Source organism: Ascidia mentula, chromosome 7, assembly GCF_947561715.1.
Source record: "Ascidia mentula chromosome 7, kaAscMent1.1, whole genome shotgun sequence".
Lineage (NCBI taxonomy): Eukaryota > Metazoa > Chordata > Ascidiacea > Phlebobranchia > Ascidiidae > Ascidia > Ascidia mentula.
In genome coordinates, this window is record NC_138572.1 from 8,123,642 (window position 1) to 8,145,775 (window position 22,134).

Below are 22,134 nucleotides of genomic sequence, written 5' to 3' on the forward strand. Positions count from 1 at the left end.
CTAGGGTTTTGTGATTTATTAGCATGACAGACAAAATGCAGCAGCTTATTTCTGTTGGGCTTTTCTTTGAGCCTGAATGGCAGCTTGCATTTCTTCACGCTTTCGCTTGGCACGAATGTGAGATCCCAGCTACAGAAACAAAGCAAAACAATAAGGTCAAAAAATAAAGAACTAGTCTGTCACATAACAGCTGTTTTCTGAATTGGATAAGTTTTGGTTGTTAGTGTTTGTTGTTTTTTTTACCCCACAATTGGTTAAATTTCAACTATTCTATACACTTTGCTCTGGTATCAATCACAATAGGATAACCACTTTTCTACAGTGATTATTTGTTACTTAGCCACAATGGTGAACAATCTTCATTGGATAAAATGAAATAAAAATTAGGCATGTAAACAGAAAACAAGCACCTTTGTCATTACTAAGCACTTTTTTTCTAATAGATGACAATTGAGAAAAACACAAATCTTAATAATGATCATGGTAAAGAAAGTATCCAAGACTGTAAGTCATACCCGCTTTTTGCAGAATCGAAGTGCACGTTTGTCTTTTCCAATTCTCAACAATTCTATGCATCGTCTTTCATATGGTGCAAAACCACATACTTCCCTTACAAGGTCACGAACAAACTTGTTTTTTTTGGTCAGCCTCTGTAAACAAAATAAGTTTTACATGAAAGCAAATTATGTAATACAAAAAACATTCCGTCATAACCAAAATTATTAAACTCCCAACAAACAAAATATTAATGCAATAATGTACGGTATCATTAACTATTTAAGATTGCTTTAATCCAACATAGCAGCACCACATTGAAAAAGTGTCATCTGTATTTTTGCTGCATTTTACAACTTCATCAATAATTGATGCATAAAAATCGCTTCATCATATTCCATGCAATCAACATTTGTCACAAAAACAATCAGTTACACAAATTACAAACTTTTCAATCTCACAACTGACAATAAACCAGATTGAAAAGTTCAGAAATTGCCTGGACGAGTGTTTTCGAAAACATTGATTGCACAGACATAGTGATGTTTGATTGTTTTCGGCGAGCGTTAATTGTGCAGACGATCGCAACGTTTTTACATATGTTAATGCATTAGCCAAACAATATTGTGCGGATTATCGGTAAAATTTCGCGGAGGATTTGTGTGCGGAGAAATTTTCCGACATTTTTTCCTAACTGGTACTAATATTTGCTTGCGAACTAGACGATCAAAGCATGCTAGACAAAAACATAAATAGTCTTGCGAAACATTACAATATTCAACATACCCCTCGTCTTCGACTTTGTCGAGGTTTCTGTGGGTTTTTGGTGACCTTATGGCCCTTGTTCATACCCACCACCATGTCATGAATAACAGCCATGATTCTGCATGTAAATAAAATCTGTTAGCTGGTTCTTCTTCTGGGTTCTATTACATTGAATTAAAAATGGCTATCGCAAGTTTAGATAGTTAAAGTCCACGTCGTCACTTTTGTCTGACGTACCTGACATACAAAGTGTAACTTAAGCTAAGAGGCACAAGCAATTACCGTTTTTAGGTTGTTGTATATTGTAAAAAAATAAAGTTTAAAGCAATATATTATCACTTACTTATTTCACAGCTACAGTTTCCAAAAGGGCATTGTGGGTAATTTTCAGGCATGGAGTCAAGATGGGATTAATGAAGCGTAGAATTTTATGATTTTTGAGGGACAAAATTTCAAATAAAAAATACCGCCTTACGTGCCAACCATGTGTTTATATTTTTAACGTTTTTTCGTTAATACGCAAAAAAAACAATTGCTGACAGATCTTCTGTCCATAAACTATATTTTTGTAAAACCTGTTGTAATGAAAAGCGCATTACAACATGATGATGTTTGTCTTTTGGGCTTTAAATCAAATAAAAACACAAATTTAAGCCACATTGTATAGCTTTAACGCATTTAAAGGATCAGAATGCTTGCATATCTCATAAGAAAGCAAAAGTAACAAATTTCAAGCGTGTTCATTCTAGAGGAGATTCGTCACGCGCCAAGCACGGATTTGAGAGCTTTCTCTCTTCGTCGTTTCTCTCCGAGTTTCTGTGATCGTAAAAGAAATTGGCACAAGTGCTGCTAGCATTCCGATGAATGTACATGTGTCGAATTGTAACGTTAATGTGCAAGTTGTACATCAGTGGGTCTGGAATGCGTGATTGTTGCAGTTGCTTAGTTACGATTTTTGTATCTATGGTTACAGATGCATTGTATACACGTGATTAGATCGAATGTAAACAAACCCCGCCAAAACCATGCATACAAAAAGAATAATACACATAGTTAATTTGTACAAATCTGTGTTATTAACTGTAATAGGTGATCAAATTTTATGTTCTGCAGCATGTTTTTTACTATGTAAGCAAATGTTTTGTTACTTTTATGTTGTATGTGAAGATATAAACAAAATACCCTTATATGTTTTAGTTTTCAATTCTTTCAATAATTATTGTGTGTATTATATTGTAAATTACAAATTATTTTCTTGTAGTACACACTTTGATACAAAATATAAACCCTACAAATCCTCCATTCATGTACTGGCTCCAGCCCGAACTATATTGAGCTACATTTTAATCAATGAAAGCAAAGGAAATCGCTTCTCATTATTCAAGTGTGCGTCATATCCCCATGCTCGATAGCTGTTCGCCATACAGGAAGTCGTACTCATGTTTAGATTTTGTCGGATGCATGACTTCGCCGGCAGTGTCTGGGGTAGTCTTGACTGTAAGTTTGGATTTACGTTCTTAGTTGCAAAACAGTATTGGACAATATAAGCTTTCTCTGTTCCATAAAGCTTCATTGTAAGGAAGTGTGTTGATCTCAATAGCTGGAAGCAGTGAATACCAAACAATATGTTCCAGTACCCTTTTATTTTGTCACTGTAGGTGTTTTTTGGTTTATTATAATAATTTATAATGCTATTTTTACTTCCAGGCATAGTAATTGATAGGCATTGCTCTTTTGGTACTTAAGTTTCTAAAGTGTTTATTAAAACCAACGTTTCGTCCACCATCCGGCGACACTTCCTCAGGGTATAATAAGTTAAACTGTTAGAAACTACTGAACATGGACACATCATGGCTAGATCAAGAATTGGAAGAACTGGATCAAGCAGAAAGGTTTATACATGAAACTATGTCTAACTTTGTTCCATCATCAAGCAAGGTTTCAGGTATGTTTATTATATACATTTACTCTTCACCAAAATGTGTATTTTTTTAGTTGTGCATATGTGGACATAATCGAACCTTGATTTTTGATTTTAAATTTATTTGTCAAATTGTCACTTTATGTAAATGTTGTGCTTCAAAAGTTCGCATTATCTATATGGTTGGTGATGTACTAACATATTGTGGTCCAGCCATGCCTTCAGTCTCTTTGCGCAGCAACTTTCTGTTGTGCATAACATTATGTTGATACTGTATCAGCTCATAGACATACATGGTCAAAAGCATTTGACTAATTCACTTGACATGCTGTGCCTGAGGCTAGAGAGGGCATTTATCAGCTAAAGCTCTATTTCAAGATTAAGACAACCTTAATAGCCATGAACGCATTTTACAAGGCAGCCAGGACCTGCCAATTTGGTGATTATAAAGTTGTAGGTCGAGTGGAGGTTGGAACTTCTGGTTTATCACAGGTTTAGACAAACACATGACTTTAAAAGTTATTTATTAACTGCATTTGTGGTTTTAACGTTCGTAGCAGAGCTTGAAAGTCTAAACAGGCAAGTGAGCTTGTTTGGAATTTCTTGAAATGTTCAATACTATGTTACAACAAGCAAGAAGCAGTGACGTATGTATGAATTTCTGAACTCTCTAAATGCCACGCGGTGGCGATAAAGACATCACTGTCTTGTCGTGGTTGATCTTGACAAAGTTTACGCTGACGCATCCGTGGCTGGACAAACAAAGAACCCCTTGTTCGGCGATGGCAAAGTATGTGCTCACTCCAGCGCAAAGCTTAAGTCTTGACTCATGAAGGCGCCAGCGTCTTAATTAGACTGCAACGTGACTGTCCGCAATTATGACACTACATCCAAGACAGCGTGCGTCTGTCGGCTTGCTTCCGCAACGCAAATGACTAAAAATGGGATTTCACTATTGCCTTCCGTGCTCTCGAAGCGGTTGTGAGCGTGACAAGGACGCCGGTAGTTGTGCAGTGAAAAATCCCACTGCAGCCTTCAACTACCATTTACGGACTAATATAACTGTCATGCACAATGACAGCACGCTTCCGGTGGCATATATTGCTCCTTGCAGGCGGTATAACTTTTCCGGCCATTGTCAGTGACAGAAAACACTCGACAGGTTATTTGCAGGGTACTTGGTTGCTTTGTATATGCCCCTAAAACTGCGGGATGCCGCGGGAGCCCATTGTTCTCGCGTTGCTGCTTACAAGTAATTTAATAGCGTTTGGCTTTCGCTGACAGTTGGGAGAATAGAGAGCTGTGCTTCTGAGACACTACGGGATGTTTTGCTTGTCGTCGATCCTTTCTTGCCAAGTGGCGCAACGCGGGCGTTCTTTTTGCCAGTTTCAAGCCCGTATGGTCGAGTGGACGGAAAAGGTTTTTTATGCGGTCTTGATCGGAATTTGTGAAGGTGCTAGGAGACGGAGGGAGTAGTATTTTTGTGCTGTGGAATGCGATAACGATATATCGGCAGCCAGCTGTGTAAATTCATATCGTGAAAGTAAGGTATCTGTTTTTTGGAAAGCCATTAAATGAAGAAAGGTTTAAATTTGGGTAGTTTGTCGGACAATTTTAGGAATGCCCATAAGCAGAAGGATTTTAATTCCAGCGATTCAACCCTAAATTGTTCATGAATCTTAGATCCATGTGAGCTTGACAGTTGTTGGTTTGTCGCATTGGTTTTTGAAATTGTTCAAACTAAACATTGCCACTATCTGTACTGATCACATGCGTTTTCAAATGTTTAACTGTGGTAATGTGATTTAATAGTAGCAATAAAGTTTTGGCATCTGTCTTTTGAAATACACTTTTTTTCCTTTCCCCAATTCCAACTAAACTGGAAAATTTTCTGGACAGTAATTGTAGTGAACATACACCACGCGACCGCGGGGGTTCAATGTGACTTCGAGGTTCAATGTGACTCAAACTCTACTGCTTTTGATTCATCGCGTAAATATAAACGATTGGGCACTTAATGTCCACCTCAGATGGTTATCGCAATCGCGATGCCTTTGTGACGCATTTGCAGACCTTTTATTTCTCCTCTCGGCCCCTGACACAATGAAACCCTTGTGCCGGCATCACCATTCGATGTTATGATTTACGCTTAGTCTGTTATTGGGGTCTTTATTGAAGTATTCTATGGCCTTTTAAAGAGGTGTTTATAGCGTCAGCAGCTATAGCGTCGACGCGCTACTAAAACTACCTCTGATAGAGGTTTCGTAACCAAGTTTTAAATATAACATTCAAAGCTAAATTAGGGGTTAATTCCGCTTTTGTGGCACCAACAGTGCAGTTTAAAACGACAGACTGTCCCCAAACTTGTAACCAAGTTCAACTTTGTATGTTTTTTTTCAATTACATTCAATGCACATGTTTAGCGTGTGTACTGCAGTTTACCCAAAGAGTGCGGTTCACCTTAGCCCTCTAAATACCAGTACCTGCACCCGCGTATTGATAATTAGAATGCGCCCCGACCTGACCCCTGACTTGGTTCGAAACCTAGGCCCCTTGTTTTGTAACCCGACCCACGGCAGTTTACGTTTCGTTGTGGCATCGTGGACTTGAACAATTCGGCCTTTGCTTCACTTGTTTTAGCCCCCTATAAGCTGCTGTACCCGGACCGTTCCGGCGTGTTCTGACCGCCCCATTTGTTGATGCTGTCCGAAAAATGCTGCGTGTCAAAGATTAGACAGAGGAAACCGCTTCCCGGACCGCGTTCTTCGAGATTTCAGGCTTGTTTATAAACGTGCACGTGTGGTTCTACTTGCACTGCATAGTCTGGAGGTCTTGCAGAAGTGTGCTCATTTAATGAACCTGTTGTTGTTGAAAACGATCATTACCAGAAGGGGTTTTGTTTGGAGAGCTGCAGACAGGGTGTGTACACGGCGTATCATCAGTGTAGTTGTTGACAGTGGCACTGTGCTAGCTTTTTTCTTTGTTTTAAACATTTCTGGTGCATGAAAGTATTACTTTCGGTGGAAATTCATGTTTTTGTTAAGTTGCGTTACGAATATACACAGTAAAGGTGAGATTTTACAGCAACTGTTGTTACATGGTGAGAACTGGCGTCTTTGCTTTCGGCTGTCGTCTTATTTGTCATATCTACGAAATTATAGACAACCTCTAAAATAGGTCAAACAAATCTACCATATCATGATGTTGTGTTCACTTCAGAATTATGAAAGAAACATTGTAGTATTCTTTTTCCAATCGTCCGTTATAAAGTTGGAGGTGGCTGCTCTTACAGCTCAGGAAAAGGAAAAGAAAAAAAGAGCTTTGCTAAATACATGACTAGATAGAACAATAACAACTGGCAAAACAACCTTGGTGGTTAAACAGGCCCTAATCAGATTTCAAAACCCACCGCAATCAGATACATCCATACCGTGGGAAAACAAGTCCATCTCCTTTATTGGCCAGCTTGCAACTCTTTGCAACCTCAAGAAACTCGTTTCCGAAAATAGAAACCATAACCTGAAGCTGCACTGTAGGTTGGTTGAACAAACGCCACCAAACACGTTGCTTGCTATTTTTACTTGCAAGTTGGCCAATGTACTTTTCGTGGAAAGGCTGCAAAACAAGAACTTTGGTGCATTGACGTAGAAAAAACGTCCTCTGCAGTATCTAAGTTAAAGATGCGTGTAGTTGGTTTTTCGGCAATACTGCAGTCACTTAATGTATGTCAAAATAATTTGCTGTTTAGCACACATATTCGTTTTCTGTTGCTACTTGCAATGTTTACAACTAAAAATTTTTACATGCTTAAAATACCCATACAATGCATATAAGTTTTATGTGAGGGGTGTTCAAAAATTTTCAAACCCTTTCATTGTCCGCAATATGGTCGTTGTACTAAACGTGGTCTACGTTTAGACACGAGGTCTCTTTTAATAGTAATTTTAACGTGAAGTTTCCACCTGTGTCAAGTACAACAAGTGACGTCGGAAAAGGTTGATTTCAGTAGGAAAATAGTAATTATTGTTAAACGCGAGCCTTCCGTACTCTCGTTTTTTGCTAACATGTGTGTTTATCAGCATGTTATGAATATTTGCGGAAGGGATTTCGCGTCTTTGCGTCTGTCACTTGGGGCTTTGTCTATCGCAATAATCTTTTCACCGCCTGTGGCGTCTAATCGTCTTTGCGAGTCCGTGACATTGTTTAAACTTCGTCTTGCGGTTTGTGATTCTTTGCAGAAATGCCTTTTCTTTTTGTCTAATGTGGTTTTACGAGTGCTTGCTTTAGAGTTTAAACCCTTTTAGAGTTGGATTTGTTCAAGGATGAAATGTACAATAGTGAAACGGATGTGGATAATGTGGTTGATTTTTTTCTTCGGGCGGTTGCACGAAAGCCTCAAGTCCGGATCTTCATTGCGAGATTTCAAGCAATGAATTATAAAACTGTTGATCATGTTTCAGCGTAATTGATTGCATGTAACTATCTATAAGAACGCATAAAAGTGAATTATCTTTGTGAATAAAAACATCCTCTGTATATACTTCCTGTATACATTTTTACGCAGTTCAATGCAAATGCTTCTGGGTTAAGTTGAATTCACATCCGGTGTAGCGACTGTGTTACTTTAGATACAAGCGTCGACGTAGATTCCGGATTCCGTTCGCGCTGGGGCCTTTCTCATGCAGTTAATGCTGGACGCTCGTCTTCTAATCAACTTTTCTCTGGAACGCGAATTGTTAATTGCTTGTTGGCAGCTGACAAAGGCAGATGTTTTGGTTTGGGGGGTTGCTGACTGACTGACTGACGCAGCAGACAACGCCGCGCTGAGTGACAAGAAAGACGCCTTGGTCTTGTTTAAGTTGCTTAAGAAGAGAGTTTCGCGTTATTGTCACTGCAGTTGCTTAGAAAGGCACATTAACCCAAAGTAAGTTAATGACGTAGAGGATAAAGTAAGGTATTGGCTTTGTGCCTACAAAATCTTGTCATGTGTAAGTTTAGCCGTGAGCAGACAATACAATAACGCAGTTTGTTATTTCATTTTTTTATTTATTGTCGGCAAGCCATTAAACCAGTAAGTTTATTTGCAATTTTCGAACGAATTTCGCGGAGGGCTTGTTGTTTAATTCGAAGTCGCCGCCATAAAGCGACTGTGAAGAGGAAAAAATTGACTCACGATAAAAATTGTGGTTTAAGGCGTTGGTGAGCAAACAGGAGATAAACCTTTTACACAGATAACGTTTCGGATGACGGGGTCGCATAATAGAATTCAGACAAGTACTTGTACGAAAACAACTATGGGGTGTCCGTGTTGTATCGGTTAACATATAGTTTTGTTTTGTGTTCTAATGGTTTGTATGATATGTATAAAGATTTCTGGTCTGTGTATTTGAGGTAATTTTGTGCATGTTGTGCCTAGGAATGTTTTAGGAATTAATATATCGAATTTGCGTAAGACATGTTCAGCATAGGAAAAAAAGTCAAACGAAACTTGGGCGGTTTGTGTCGGTTCATGGGAGGTAACATTCCACTTTAAAAAGTTGTTCTTTTTGTGGCATCGTAAAAACTCGGGCCTAATGGAGATCTATTTTTCGTTTTCCAAGCTTATCCTCTATGTATCACCACCAGCCTTAGCTAAGGGCAACCAAACTTACCGAAGGCGTGCAGTTGAAAGGACGTACAGCTATAACTATCTTATGGTTAGGTATTTGAAGTTCATCGGTACTTTCACCACGGGTGATAGGCGGGGTGACATTCCACGGTTATGCCACAGTTTATACGTGCGTAGATATAGGCAAGAAGGCGAACATTTTGAATCGATGACTGATGCTTGAAATTTTATTTACCTCCAGTAAGGTTCACCCAACTTCCTGTTGCAAATTTGAGAAAGTTTAAAATTTGAGAAATTTTATCACAAAATCCTGTTGCAAATTTGAGAAAGTGTTAATAATCATGGTTGCATATTTTCTAGCCTAGTTAAAGGATTGGTAACATGCATGGGTCGGAGTTTTTCGCTCATATTAACCAGATCTAGCGCAACAGTAGCACTGGCGAAATCCGTACGCAGTTACCTGGAACGATTAGTGGTAAATTACTCCAAGCTCGGGAGTGCTATAATTTGCGGCAACGTTGATTCTTCCCGACGCAAGACGTTACGCTTGAGTGGAGCCCACCGATGCGTGGCAAAATCGTACCTGCGCAAACGGGTTTAAAAGTTTTGGGTGGCGTGTTGAACGACTGACCTTTTGGCTGTTTGGCGAGTTGTTTTGTGGGCCGAGTTCCTCTGCGGTGGTTAAAATTTAACCTGCAGTTGTGGGAAGGCTTTATCTGTGACGAAAGTTGCGTGGAAGCGCGAGTTTGTTTGGAAAGACAATAGCGTTCGCTATTTGCGGGCTGGGCGGCCTCCGAAGAATGTTGTACGAGGATTAAAGTCTGTAGCGTTGATAGCGGAAAGTTTTTGTCCTAATTATCTTCTATATAGGTAAATTAGGCACTGAATACGGTTTTGACAGACGGTCAATATTCAAAAGTATTTCTTGTTCTTCAGTATAATAGGAAAATTATTTGGTTTACTCAAGTATACATGCGCTTTCGAAGTTACATATCACAGCGCTACTGGTATATGCATATGTGACAGTGTAAGTAGATACTTCACAGTGGATAATTCATTAATTACGATTTCCGTTTTGAATTGCCATTCCCATGTTGGGTCATACAAGTCCTAACCTCGTTAAAAAGTGACGTCGTGTTTTGACGTCATATTTATAACGGGTGGAAATCCGGTACAGAACAGTTAGTGGGTTGAGGCGTGGGCCGGTGGATAATCCCAAGCGGCAATGGTTTCAATATTGCTTCCGACAGAGCGTTTGTGGCATGCCATGTGGAGGGGTGTTTCCACAGGTAATTTCTATTTAGATCATACGCATTAACCAGGTCACGAGATAGACGCCTATTTAAATGTGGGATTTATTGCGTTGGAGCAGCTTGGTTGCATTGAAGTATAGGAGAATTTCGTAAGATAGCGCTTTTTGTTGTTTTCCTTTGATAATAGTAGTTTGTAGTCAATAAAACACAAGAACGCTGTATTCGTCCATGATACAGGTTGCATCTTACCTCGGTCAGTTTTGGTTGCGTGGATTTTGTGTTATATGACGAAAACGCCTTTGGAATGTCCAAGCGTGTAGAATACACGTGAATGTACTTTGTTGGAGACAATGTTGTCTCAATCTAAGTCTTGTTGCTATAGGAGATTAAAACGGGGCAGATAGCATGACCCAATCATCCAATTACAACCTATGCTTATGAGAAGGCATTCTCAGAAAATCTTATAATAGTGGCTATTAGCATTTAGAAAAGCACGAACTGCAGTGTGTGCTCAAAGTTCGCATCAAAGCAATCCAATAAGCTCTGTATTTTTGCTGGATTAAGTTTGTGCCTTAAAATGTCGCCGCAATTCGTGGCCTCTGTCTGGTAGCCGACGTGGTTAACGAAGCTCAATTAACCCTAAAAAGATCTGTCTTTTACCACGGAACATTTGCACGTTGTCGCGGCCGGAAAGGAAAGAACATTGGCCAAGCTCAGGCAGGGCAGTTTCTTCGAAAGATTTGTGGTATAGCTAGTCAGAATATTGTTGTGTGCGTTCGAGGTTAGCAAATTTTTGCATTGGAGTAATTGTACATTCAGATGAGTTGAGTGAACTTAGCAAGTTAAAGTTACAAGATATTTGCACTGGTTGGATACATCTCTGTATTATGTCAGACTTTTAGTAAAGGCGGCAGTTTTGTAGATCAGTGCAAAAATACCTTCATACAAATCGAAATCCTCAGTGATGAAACCAGATTTTCGCAAGTAAAATAATGGAACAACATTGTCAATTAAACCAATCCTCTACAATTGTTGTCGCTATATGTAGATAAATAGCGTACCTGGTACCACAGGTTGTTACCAAAACGTAGGACACCACTGTAGGCAAAATTGAAGCTTGTCTGGACCACATCTAGTGTACATATATCCTAAGAGAAACGGGCGACCTGATTTGAAGCCACAAGATGCTGAAGTTCAAGGTCGGTTGACAATTTTCATATATTTGTATTTTAGTCACGCCGGTGGCATCGAGCAAACCCGCTATTAATGGTGGGTCTTCAGGTGATAGATCCGGTGCACGTAAGGTAAGTAGGTTTGCGCCTGTGTGGTTGCAATATTTGTCAGATGATTTCCTTATGACGTCAATTTAATTATGGGGTGCGGCAAGAAATGCTTAAGCAGATGCTTGAGCTGGGTCTTATGATATTAAACATGTGGTTTAATGGTAGCAAAACAATACTATCATTTTTTTCTAATCCACACCAAAATTTGAACCCAGGCCATCCTGGTCACGAATGGTTTTGTAGTCACATATTTTAAGCGCCTTGACCAATGTTACCAATATGTCATAGGTTCCGCTGACATGTGTTTCTCCTGTGCGACACCTAGTGTACTTCTATTGTATGAGTTTTGACCCACTTAGGGGCGTTAAAGGGGGCCTGCAAAATTTGTAATATTAGCGAGACGGTATGTGGCGCATTTTACCACAAAATCGCTGGGAATGTTTTGTTGTGATGTACTCCAAACCTTTATAGGCATGGCCCAGTAGAATGACACACATGGAATTCATTGCAGAAAAAACAGTCCCAGTTTGTTACCTAGAAACTTTTCAATACATTTAAATTACATTTCAGTAACACGATTTGGAATTATTGTTCTTAACATTGCTCTACATGCATCGTCAATGGCTTTAATTAAAGTTGCATTTCTGGCGCCTGGTTTTATTGAACTCGCGGCATCGCATGAACAGATGACGTAAACCAACAGGAAGCGAACGATGGTCGTCAATAAACCGATGGCAGTAATTACAGGGTCCTTATGTTGTAAACTCCTTTCAGATAATTATAGTATATTGGTTGCCTGTCACACCATAGTTTGAACACTGACAATTGGTATTACGCGTTCAGCAAACGCATCGAAAGGTCAATAAATGATTAATAAAAGGCATACAATTTTAAAGATAACTTTCTCAAAAACGAGCCGCCTTACCAGTAACTCATTGGCATTTTTAAGTAGAGATCATGTTTTAAAACAACGGCAATGATACACTTTCTTGGAATGTTTGCTAATTCGTCGTCCAGAACGGAAAATCAACAAATACAGCAATAGGCCGCATGCGATTTTGTCTTAATATGGCGCCGAACGTGCCCACAGCGGTAATGCGCCCTCCAAAATTATACCGGCCCCACGTAAGCAAGAGGTACGTCAACGAATGCGCGCCGCAAAAATGCCACTTTTTCTCTGCTTTCGGCGCGCAACTTGAATCGATAATGCCAGAGTACAGGCGAAGCGTTTGCCCATATATGGACCTACGACAGACACTGCCTTTAGGCCGAAGTGCTGAATACGGCTAAGGGTTAGAGACAGGCGTTTAGAGTAGTTATGCGGGCCTAGCGAACGGTTGCCCACGATAGTGCTCGTGTTGTTAACTGTTATGTCTGCCAGGCAGTTGATATCAGTCGACAGTCGCATGCGTCTGCTTAGTCTTCTGCATTGCATGGGCAACAGTAGCGCAGAAACTATGTTCGTTTAACTATTTACGGATAGATAAAGCGTTTCTATTTTTGCTGTTTATTTTCATTGGTAGTACACAACCTTTGCGTTTTGCTACGAAATGATTTTTTTTTTCAATCTAAATGCAACTGACAAATTAAAAGTCCAAATGTGGCATGCTATTGGTGTGAACACAATAAAGGAATGATATGCATTTAAAATGCCAATTACACACTTCGGGTGTTACAATTAACGATACACACGTATGCTTAAACTAAAGCGCCAATACTACTTAGTTCGTACTTTACGTTCCTTTAAAACGAGTCACATCACCCACTGTCCTAGAAGCGGAAATGTCTCAGGTTTATTCCTGGATAGCCCTTAAAGCTCATCAAGCGTAGGCGTTTAGGATAGGGTGCACGTCAGTGTGGACAATTGCGCTTACTTTGTAAAGCGTGTTAGGCGTGCGACTGTAGTGTTATATACCCTCGTTAACTTTTGTATTGGTCGTTACGACAGCCTTAATTAAGTTGTTGTTCGCTTGCGAATGTTTTAGTTAAGTGTTGTTGCGATGTCACGGGCTGTTGGGTTTGAATGACCGCTCTTATTATCACTTAAACATACAGCCACACCAGTTCAGGCTTCAGTGGTTACAAGCGTGGTGATGTGACTCGTTTTAAACTTCGTTTGTTTAGTTACCCCTAACCAATTTGGGAGGTAGATTTTCATCTTGGGTAACATAAAGCCTTTAAATTAAGGAGTAAAATAGTGAAGGTGTAAACGTGCATAACAAGGAAACAGTAAGCTGAGCCAGACTAGTAACGAAACTGAAAACACTTCATTAAATGAGCTGTTGTAAAGTCGGTTCGGCGTATCCGTCCATAGAGGCAGTAGCAAACGACGTTGTTATCGACATACCTAATGAATCATGCCCTGTTTACCATTTTGAGTGTCTGTATAACATAACAATTCGCTACTGTCATTTGCTTACCACTGCAGCAGCACAGTTGCCACATTGATCTGTAGTTATGGCTTTTTTACCTCAGGTCACAAGCCCCAAAGTCGAAAACGAGGTTGATAAATTGACCAGTCAGCTGATAGCAGGCCTTAGAAACGGTGACACAAAGAAGCAGGACGACCATTATCAGGAATACAATCTACCACCACCACCTGACCTCGACGAATTCCTTGTGGCACAGGTAAGAGTTATAGGAATCTCTTTGGGGTTTTCAATGTAATTAATAGGGCTTTTTGGTCGGTTACACACATTTCTACGTCATCCTACTGGATGTTTTACATGAAGTTTTGATAAACACCACAGGTGCTAAGCATATGATAACGCATTTTATCAGCACATTCGGATGGGACCAATTGTATAAATTACGAAAAATTTACAGTACTAAAGTGTATGATTTAGCAAACCTGCACCGTGCAAAGCAGTGAAATTTATTTTTGCAGCTTTTGTTTTGCTTTAAAGCTTAACCCGCACCAGTAGTTTTCATTTTTTGGTTGCAAACGCTGGCCATAGCCAAACATTACATGCGTTCACTGCATTTTAAGATTATTGCTTTGGTTTGCATCACTGCTTTTACGTTTGCAGCCGATATCGCCAAAACAGGGTCCAAAAAGTCCTGATCTGCCTCCACCCCCAGCGTCCCTTATCAATTCGAATCCATATCCCCAACCTCCACCACCTGTAAAGGTTTGTTTGTGGCTTTACATGGATTTAACCATACTTTTGCGGTGCATTGTGGCCATTGTCACGTCACAGAAGAAAAAGAACAGATTTGCCATCTTTTTCAACTTAGAATAAAGTAATTTATGACGTTTGGTGATGATACAATGCAAATTGAATTTATTATGTTAGCATGTGTGAGGTGTTTAAAATTAACACAAAAAATCGTGACATATTGTGTTGGGATGCTCTTACATTCGTTTTCTGCGTGTCTAAGTATTTACGAGACCATTGCGATGAAGCCAACACAATTCCTCGCATTGTGCTGTTACATAAAAATGTATTGTGGTTTCATGGTGCTATTGTGGTTTCATGATGAAAGCAATTCCAGCTTCGTTTGCAGATATCGAGCAACGTTTCAAAAGCTTGCAATCGTTTTACAATGCCTTTAATTGCACTCGATGGACTTAGTATAACCATACGACTGCAGTATTGCGTTTGTATTGGCCTCTAATAAGCACAGCATGCTTTTGCCAACAGCTCATTGCTTTGCATCTGTGCCAACTGTTGTTGCCATGAGGGAATTGCTTCTTGTGTCATAACAGATAAGTGGGTTATGACTGCTGGCATCCGTTGGCGCATTATCGTTGTTTGATGTCCCGGCCACTTTGAAGTGCCTGGCGGTGCAATCTGTTCGATCGCACATAAGCCCTTTGTTGCGCTTTTTTGCTTTTAGTCTCGTAATCAATTTTAAAATCTCCAGATTTTAATAAAGTTGAATGAAGGGAAGTACAGACTGAACAGTATAATAACTCACACGTTGCCTACAAATAGTTTGGAACATCTCCATTAACGACGCGTTGTGTGCACATAATGTTGTCTGTATATTTTTCTAGAATTTAGTGGTTCATACACGTTTCCTGTCATAATACTGCACTATTACAATTTTCCCCACTTGGGAAAAACCGTGCAAAATTTTGATCACGATATCGTGCCAAAACAATGTATTTTTCGACAGGTCGACCCCACACCCCCACCGAAAGCGATGTCAAAAACCGCCCCGCCCCCAGTCCTACCCAAGCCTTCACGTTCAGCCCCTTTAAAATCCACCCACAGTGGAATTAACTCCGTGTCCTTTGTGAGTGCCATAAATGTATAAGTTTAGATATTTGTATTTAGTTCGTGATTAAGTTAAAGGTAATGTTAGCGCAGAAACCATGTGTATATTTTTGTATGCCAAGGCAGAATCGCCCACTACCAAGGCATGTGGTCGAATATTCCTGCTAAAATGTCGATCATACAATTATAACCTAATAGTAATAAAGATGTTTAAAACGAGTGATTTGATGCCTTCCTTTGCCTTGTTTACACATTTACACATGGGCATCTGACGCAAAGAATATGTGAAATACATGCACAGCCCAGTTTGTATAAGCAAACGTTGCTTAGCATTTGCTAACATGTGTCTCTTTCACATTGGTGCAGCAAATAAACCAACCAACGGCGGCCCCAACAACCGAACGACCAGCCGTGGGACCCGGATCTGAATCCAAGGAAGCAAAAAAGAAAGCTGAAGATGAACTCGATTACATTACGCAGGCGCTCCTTGATAACTTGGATAACCCTTCGGTAATTATTATATATCAAAGTAACAGCGTTTATACAATGGACTATAAGGTTGTGTTATTTTGCCTATGTTCAAAATAATGTTGTTCCAACGAAGTTATTTAAAGATCGTTGTTCTGTTCATAGCCATCATTTTGGTCTGTGTACGTAGAGTATGTTTTTGAATTGTTGCTTGAAGTATTAATTTGTCGCTACCCCCATTTCCCTGTATCCACAGTAGAATCAAAACATGAAAGGACGCTAATTTTGTAACGATATCAAAAATACATTTTGGGTGAACATCGCGATATAGACAAAGGTTTATTTATTTTATCCCTTGCAGGACAAGGACATGTACGGATTTTGTGCCAAGTGTATGAAGATCGTGGAAGGAGAAAAAGTCGGCTGTACTGCCATGGATCAAGTTTACCACATCCAATGCTTCACCTGCGTCAGTTGCAGTAAGTTGGAAGTCGATATTGCTCGGGTTTACGTAAAAGTTCAATTTCTGGTCGTTTGCTACCTATGCTGTTTACTGCAAAGTAAACTTCTCTTTGATTCTGTTGAGAATATTGCTTGAACGCAAGCTGGGTTACTCGATATTAACGTAAATAACAGTAAATTGTTATATTTGCATTGTGGCAAAAGCGCATTTCCTCTGCATAGAAACAAAATTCCGGGTATATTTGTCAGTACACAATCGTATTGTGTGATCATTAAACATGTTACATCTTGCGGAGGAATACGAGGTAAATGCCTCTTCCAAAACTCGTATATATCAATTCATTTTCAATGGTTTTGTTTGATTGTTTTCTGCTCCCACCAAATCAACACTACTAACTTTGTTTGTCACTCATCACAGACAATCCTCTTCACGGCGAACAATTCTTTGCCATGGGCAAGAAGCCGTGGTGTCAACCATGCTACATTCAGCAACTGGACAAATGTGCCGTGTGCAGCGCCCCCATTACCGAAAGGGTAAGTGTCGGTTGAAATTTAAATTTTACTGTATTTCAGTCACATGCATACACGTAGTCAGACTAGGGAAACTCAAATCAGTTTTTGAACAAAGAGGTAGAGATATCTGATAAATGTCCTATAATATATACTTTATAAATTGTATACAATACAAAAGAAGATACGCACAAGCAATACTGCTTATACTAGAAGCCATTTACCCGTACCTTTGGGACTGTGTGGTGTATTGAATGAATAAACATTCTACGTATTAACCCAGATCTTACGAGCAACTGGCAAAGCCTATCATCCCGCCTGCTTTACTTGCTATGCATGTGGAAAGAGTTTGGACGGCATTCCCTTCACTGTCGACGACAAGAAAGACATCTACTGCGTTGAGGATTACCACAGGTAAGTCTGCAGCCAGAATTACTTCAAAGCAGACCGTAATTGGATTTTCTTGTATAGGCGCATGCGAATTGGCTTTCAAAGGCTGCTTCGCTTGGGTAGATTTGACAGAATGAGTGAAACAGTTGTTGGCGCGATTAGGTTTATACGGATTAAGAGAGGAGAGGCTGATATGTGTTCTGTTGTGTGCAGAATCAAGTAAACTTACTTCAATCACCTTTACCCGCTTCGGAAAAGTCACCAAACTTGTTATGTTGTAATAAAACGTTTAGCAAAACTACGTGTTTATCTTTTATGGCTTTTAACAATAAAACGAACCTTCTTCGCTAACCCTAGAGTCCGTGTGGGCGTTTTGCACTCTTTAGTCACATTGAAAATTGCAAGAACCGAAATGTCGGCATGTAAGATTGCCGAGACAGATTTGATCGTTCCATGCAACTGTAAAAACTACACTACTCCTTTTCCACAAAATACTCGAACATGACACAACCAATATAACCTTCGGTATACACATGTTTTAAAAGTTTTTTCTTGGAAATTTCTGCGGAATGTGAGATTATGTAAGACAGTACATGAAAATATCTTACAGTACTATTGAAACAATGTCATTGCAAACTTTCGCTTTGTGAAGTGTTTTAATGTTTGTTACATCACTTCTAGACCAATAAAATCAACCTCGAATATGACTTAATCAACAGAACCTTCCATTCACATTATTCCTGCTTTGTGAAGTAACATTTTTTTTCTTTAGGAAATATGCACCCCGGTGCTCTGTGTGTGACAAGTTGATCATGCCTGAACCTGGAAAAGAGGAAACGGTCAGGATTGTTGCATTGGAAAGAAGCTTCCACGTTCATTGTTACAAATGCGAGGTAATAAGGTCACTGGATATCATGAAAACCCTATAACAACACAAATAGTCATAAATTGACCAATTATGCCGCAACGAAATATTTCCAAATGTCAAAGTGCCTGAATTGGACTAGAATGAGTTGAAGTGGACGCAAGAAATTATGATGACAACGAGCTAACCATAACATCTAACTGCTGTTTAAAATAGGATATACTTTTAAATGCACTGAGGTGCCAAATATAATGCCGTATAAGTAGAAACCAAAAGGATTGAATAACGTAGTAATATTTTTTAAATTCAGCTGGTGATTATAAACAATTTATGTCACCATTAGAAAAAAAACTGACGATACTAAAATTGCAGCTGAATTACAATTAAAAATATAATCGTTTGTGACCTGAAATTCACGGGCTGATTATGCAACACATATTTTCCAACGTACGAAAGAGACTGTGTTTTGGTTTTCAGTTGTGCAGTGTCCGCCTCACGTCGGAAAAAGACGGCAACGGTTGCTTTCCTCTCGACAACCGCATCCTGTGCAAGTCGTGCAACGTTAAGTTGGTGCAAAAACTCGCGGCTTGAAGGCACTGACTTTAAACCAAACTGATGTCGAGCAGCAATGCCAGTTGAATCAGACGCGCACCGTCGGCAGTGTGTAAATAAATATAGCGCCACCTTGCGACCGAAAGGCCGTGCCTGCTAATTCGCATGCGGCTCTGTTTACTTGTAAGTATCGTGTACCCCGCACCAGCGCCACCTTGTGGATATTATACTATAAGGCTCGAGCCGGTGCGTGGCGCATCAGAGAGGGCAATGCTGCAATGCACGAATTGTTATATAACTAACCATATTCAAGTACCTATGTTTTTGGTGCTCAATCCAAATCTGGTACACTATCCGAATTGTTGTATTAAGGTACCGTTAGTTGTAAAATAACTATTTGTCTTTGGATGTGATTGGGATCCTTCAAAATCGAAATTGTTTTTCATCCAAAAATGAAACTAAGCCATTGTATGTACTTTCACACATCTTACGGGTTTACGTAGTGTTATAACTTCGCCAGTGCATCGGCAAATACTTGTCAATTTGAGCATCCACAAGTGTAGATAAAGTGAGTAAGAAAATATCCTGGCACTGCCCTTGCCTGCGCAACATTGCAAAATCCTTTTCGCAGTATCAGTAACAATTTTTGCGTCTTATATAACCCCGAACCAAACCTGTATTTTTGATAGCGTCCTAAACATCATTTGTTTGTCATGTGAAACAAAAGACCTTTTTCCGTACATGTATCAAGTTGCATGCACACGGATTCCCTGCATGCCCTATACGTTCCTTATACAACTGTACATACATGACTTAGCACAGTATTACGCATTTTCCGCCGCAAACTATTCATTGTACTTCCTGGACGATTTTAACCGGTTTAAACCAGTTTTAACCGCTCCTTTTGCGCTTTCTTGATTCAAGTGCACCCTGCTTTGAGCATTGTGATTTTTGCGCTTGTTTTTAATCAAATTCGCTTTTAACGACAGCAGGCCGTTGTGGCCGCCTCCAGTAAGTTTCAGTGCCAACGATTCTCATTGTGGCTGAATCATTGTGCGCATGTGTTGTGTTCAAATAAACGCGTAGTCGCTTCTTTGTTTTTTGATGTTTTTGAAGGTTCGCGTGCAAAAAAACAGTACATTGTTTTGTTCTAAATGGAATACGAATAAGCATACGATAAGATATACTAATTTAGTCACAAAAATAGACGATATCGTTGCGAGCAACACAACACGAGAAACAAAATTTTGTTTAATATCCTGTATCGACTGCAGCAAGCCATAGTATTTATCAGCATATTAAAATTGAACACAACACAAAAATTAGGCATTAGTTTGTTGTGGTGTTTTTAATAGTGGATTTAAACAGTGTCTGATTTACGCCACTGGTTTCTGTGAACAGTCGTGTTTACGCCACTTATCTCTATGTGTTCAAAGAGATCAGTGGTTTCTGCCCTTTCCACGCCACTCAGAATAACACGCTTCCAACCACGCGTTCCGTGGGTGTCGTTTTGTTGTTGTCAGGCTAGGTGTACGCATGGCACACGAATGGCTCGTAGAAAACATGTGTGAAAGCTTGTTCTACTCCCATTCATTGCAACAGAACCCACGCTTGAGGCCACACTACAGTGGATGCCGTTTTTGTCATTGTCAGTCTGGGTGTACGCATGGTACGCTGATGCCTACTGAAAACAACTTGTATTAGCCCATTCACCCCCACACAGAGTAGGATATCATTTTCCATTCATTGTATAATTAGCTAGGGAGGTAAATAATCTACCTGTAGTAGTAAGGGGACACCCGTATAATATTTCTCGGTGGCTAAATAAAAAGAACCTTTGTATGCCTATGGGGCGGATGCCAGAACTTTAAACAAACTCTCGCACCTTGGTATTTTCATTGTGTAGTCTTACCCCATAATAGTGTAGCCTCGTACTGGTATGTTTGTGAATGAGGCGTGCGACATGGGCGGTTGTTTATGCCACGTAGGAAATTCTTCTGTCAATGGGCCGTAAATGTCACCCCGGGATCGATTCAAGGGTTCAGCAACACCGCGTACGACAGAGAAATGTTGTTTTTCACGCGTTGTTTTATCCAACATAATTGCGCCCAAAGAACAATAGAATAAAATAGGATTTTACATCCTAAATATGATTTCAATTATTGTGGCAAAATTGTGGGAAAAACGTACATTTTTGTTTATCTAGCACGACGTATAACACATACACATTAGCGGATTATGTAAAGCAAAATACATTACAAGTAAATTTCTGTTGAAAGGTTTACTATGCATAGTTGCTCACATACCAAATAGCGTTATAAATGTGAAGAAAAGCAACCTTTCAATCCCTCGTTTCAAGTGCAGAAAAATACGCCTTGAATTATTCATAAAGTTTCGACGTTCATTATTCGTTGTTTTAAAGAAGTTCAATGGAGCTTGTTACCTTGCTGTTGGCTTTGTCTAAGTCAGTTTAGATCAAGCATCGTTCGCCTCTCTTTTTCCTTACTCACCCTAATCCCGTCAATGTGCTTAAGTACCATTCAACGCGTTTTTGCGGTTTAAAATGTTAAACTACACAGGGGGCGTTCCTGAGGTCAGTTTTAGCTAGCACGTGTGCCAGGTCAGGTCACCACACAGTTTCATTTCAGAATCCGCCGATTCATTGCTGGTAATTTCCTGGAAGTACTAAAGGCACGATAGGGTTTCTCCTAAGCTTCCCCAAACCCGTGACTTTGACTAAACTTTGGCTAAAGTGCTGACGTCTTTGTTTACTGGCCATCGATTTCTTCCAGAAGAGTGTGGAACGAAAATACCTCACATTACCATGGGGTTACGTCATCTAGTGATTGTGTTTCCGTGATGACGTCCCAAGGTCAATCGAGCAACTGGGCGAAGCGCAGAAGCGTCACGTACGCATTCTTTCATGTCAACATATATGGCAAATGTGCTTCCTATTGCATACGTGCCTATGTTGACAGACGCCATATACGTGACTGTTGACACTCCAAAGCATGTTTACATCATCTCGAAGTGTTTATACTACACACGACACATCTAGTACCCAATTGTGTAGCATAAGCCCCCGTGACAATGAGTTTCGGATTTGTGACCGCCATGTTAAACCTGGTTAAACACGCTTAGCGACGATATAGCTATGTACTCTTTTTATTACCACGCGACTTGAGCTACTCTGCAATAACCTGTGCTGAAGAGCAGTTGGCGACGCCTAAAATAAGTGGTAAAATATAACAAAACACAAACAATTACACTGATGAAAATCATTCTGTCAAAGCACTAATCAAACTTTATGCCACAATATATCAGTTTGGTGACGTGTTA

The 22,134-nt window shown here is 39.8% G+C and overlaps 2 protein-coding genes across 4 annotated transcripts; one reads left to right on the top strand and one right to left on the bottom strand.

The window, feature by feature from the left end:
- Position 1: 1 nt before the first annotated feature.
- LOC145907920 (large ribosomal subunit protein eL36-like) lies at positions 2-1,636 on the bottom strand. Its single transcript, XM_082995037.1, has 4 exons — positions 1,604-1,636; positions 1,282-1,378; positions 516-650; positions 2-129 (listed from the first exon to the last, which is right to left on the bottom strand). The coding sequence occupies exons 2-4, from the start codon at positions 1,372-1,374 to the stop codon at positions 46-48; spliced, it is 312 nt and encodes a 103-aa protein (XP_082851163.1). The 5' UTR covers positions 1,375-1,378; positions 1,604-1,636; the 3' UTR covers positions 2-45.
- A 1,335-nt stretch (positions 1,637-2,971) lies between these two features.
- Positions 2,972-19,888, top strand: LOC145908414 (lipoma-preferred partner homolog). 3 transcript variants are annotated; one of them, XM_082995690.1, is made up of 11 exons: positions 2,972-3,205; positions 11,276-11,346; positions 13,801-13,953; positions 14,355-14,456; positions 15,448-15,567; positions 15,915-16,058; positions 16,378-16,495; positions 16,897-17,012; positions 17,272-17,402; positions 18,151-18,271; positions 18,721-19,888. In XM_082995690.1, the coding sequence occupies exons 1-11, from the start codon at positions 3,100-3,102 to the stop codon at positions 18,832-18,834; spliced, it is 1,296 nt and encodes a 431-aa protein (XP_082851816.1). In that variant the 5' UTR covers positions 2,972-3,099; the 3' UTR covers positions 18,835-19,888. The 3 variants fall into 3 exon arrangements, with proteins under 3 accessions (XP_082851816.1, XP_082851817.1, XP_082851818.1); XM_082995691.1 differs by lacking the exon at positions 14,355-14,456; XM_082995692.1 differs by lacking the exons at positions 2,972-3,205; positions 11,276-11,346 and adding an exon at positions 11,095-11,241.
- The last annotated feature ends 2,246 nt before the right edge of the window (positions 19,889-22,134 follow it).

Bases quoted from the DNA above. Each gene is read 5' to 3' on its own strand.
- LOC145908414 (XM_082995690.1), top strand. From the start codon at position 3,100: ATGGACACATCATGGCTAGATCAAGAATTGGAAGAACTGGATCAAGCA. The intron at 3,206-11,275 runs GTATGTTTATTA...TTTGTATTTTAG, and splicing joins ATCATCAAGCAAGGTTTCAG to TCACGCCGGTGGCATCGAGC. The intron at 18,272-18,720 runs GTAATAAGGTCA...TTTGGTTTTCAG, and splicing joins TTCATTGTTACAAATGCGAG to TTGTGCAGTGTCCGCCTCAC.
- LOC145907920 (XM_082995037.1), bottom strand. From the start codon at position 1,374: ATGGCTGTTATTCATGACATGGTGGTGGGTATGAACAAGGGCCATAAG. The intron at 651-1,281 runs GTATGTTGAATA...TTTTGTTTACAG, and splicing joins GACAAAGTCGAAGACGAGGG to AGGCTGACCAAAAAAAACAA. The intron at 130-515 runs GTATGACTTACA...TTGTTTCTGTAG, and splicing joins TTCGATTCTGCAAAAAGCGG to CTGGGATCTCACATTCGTGC.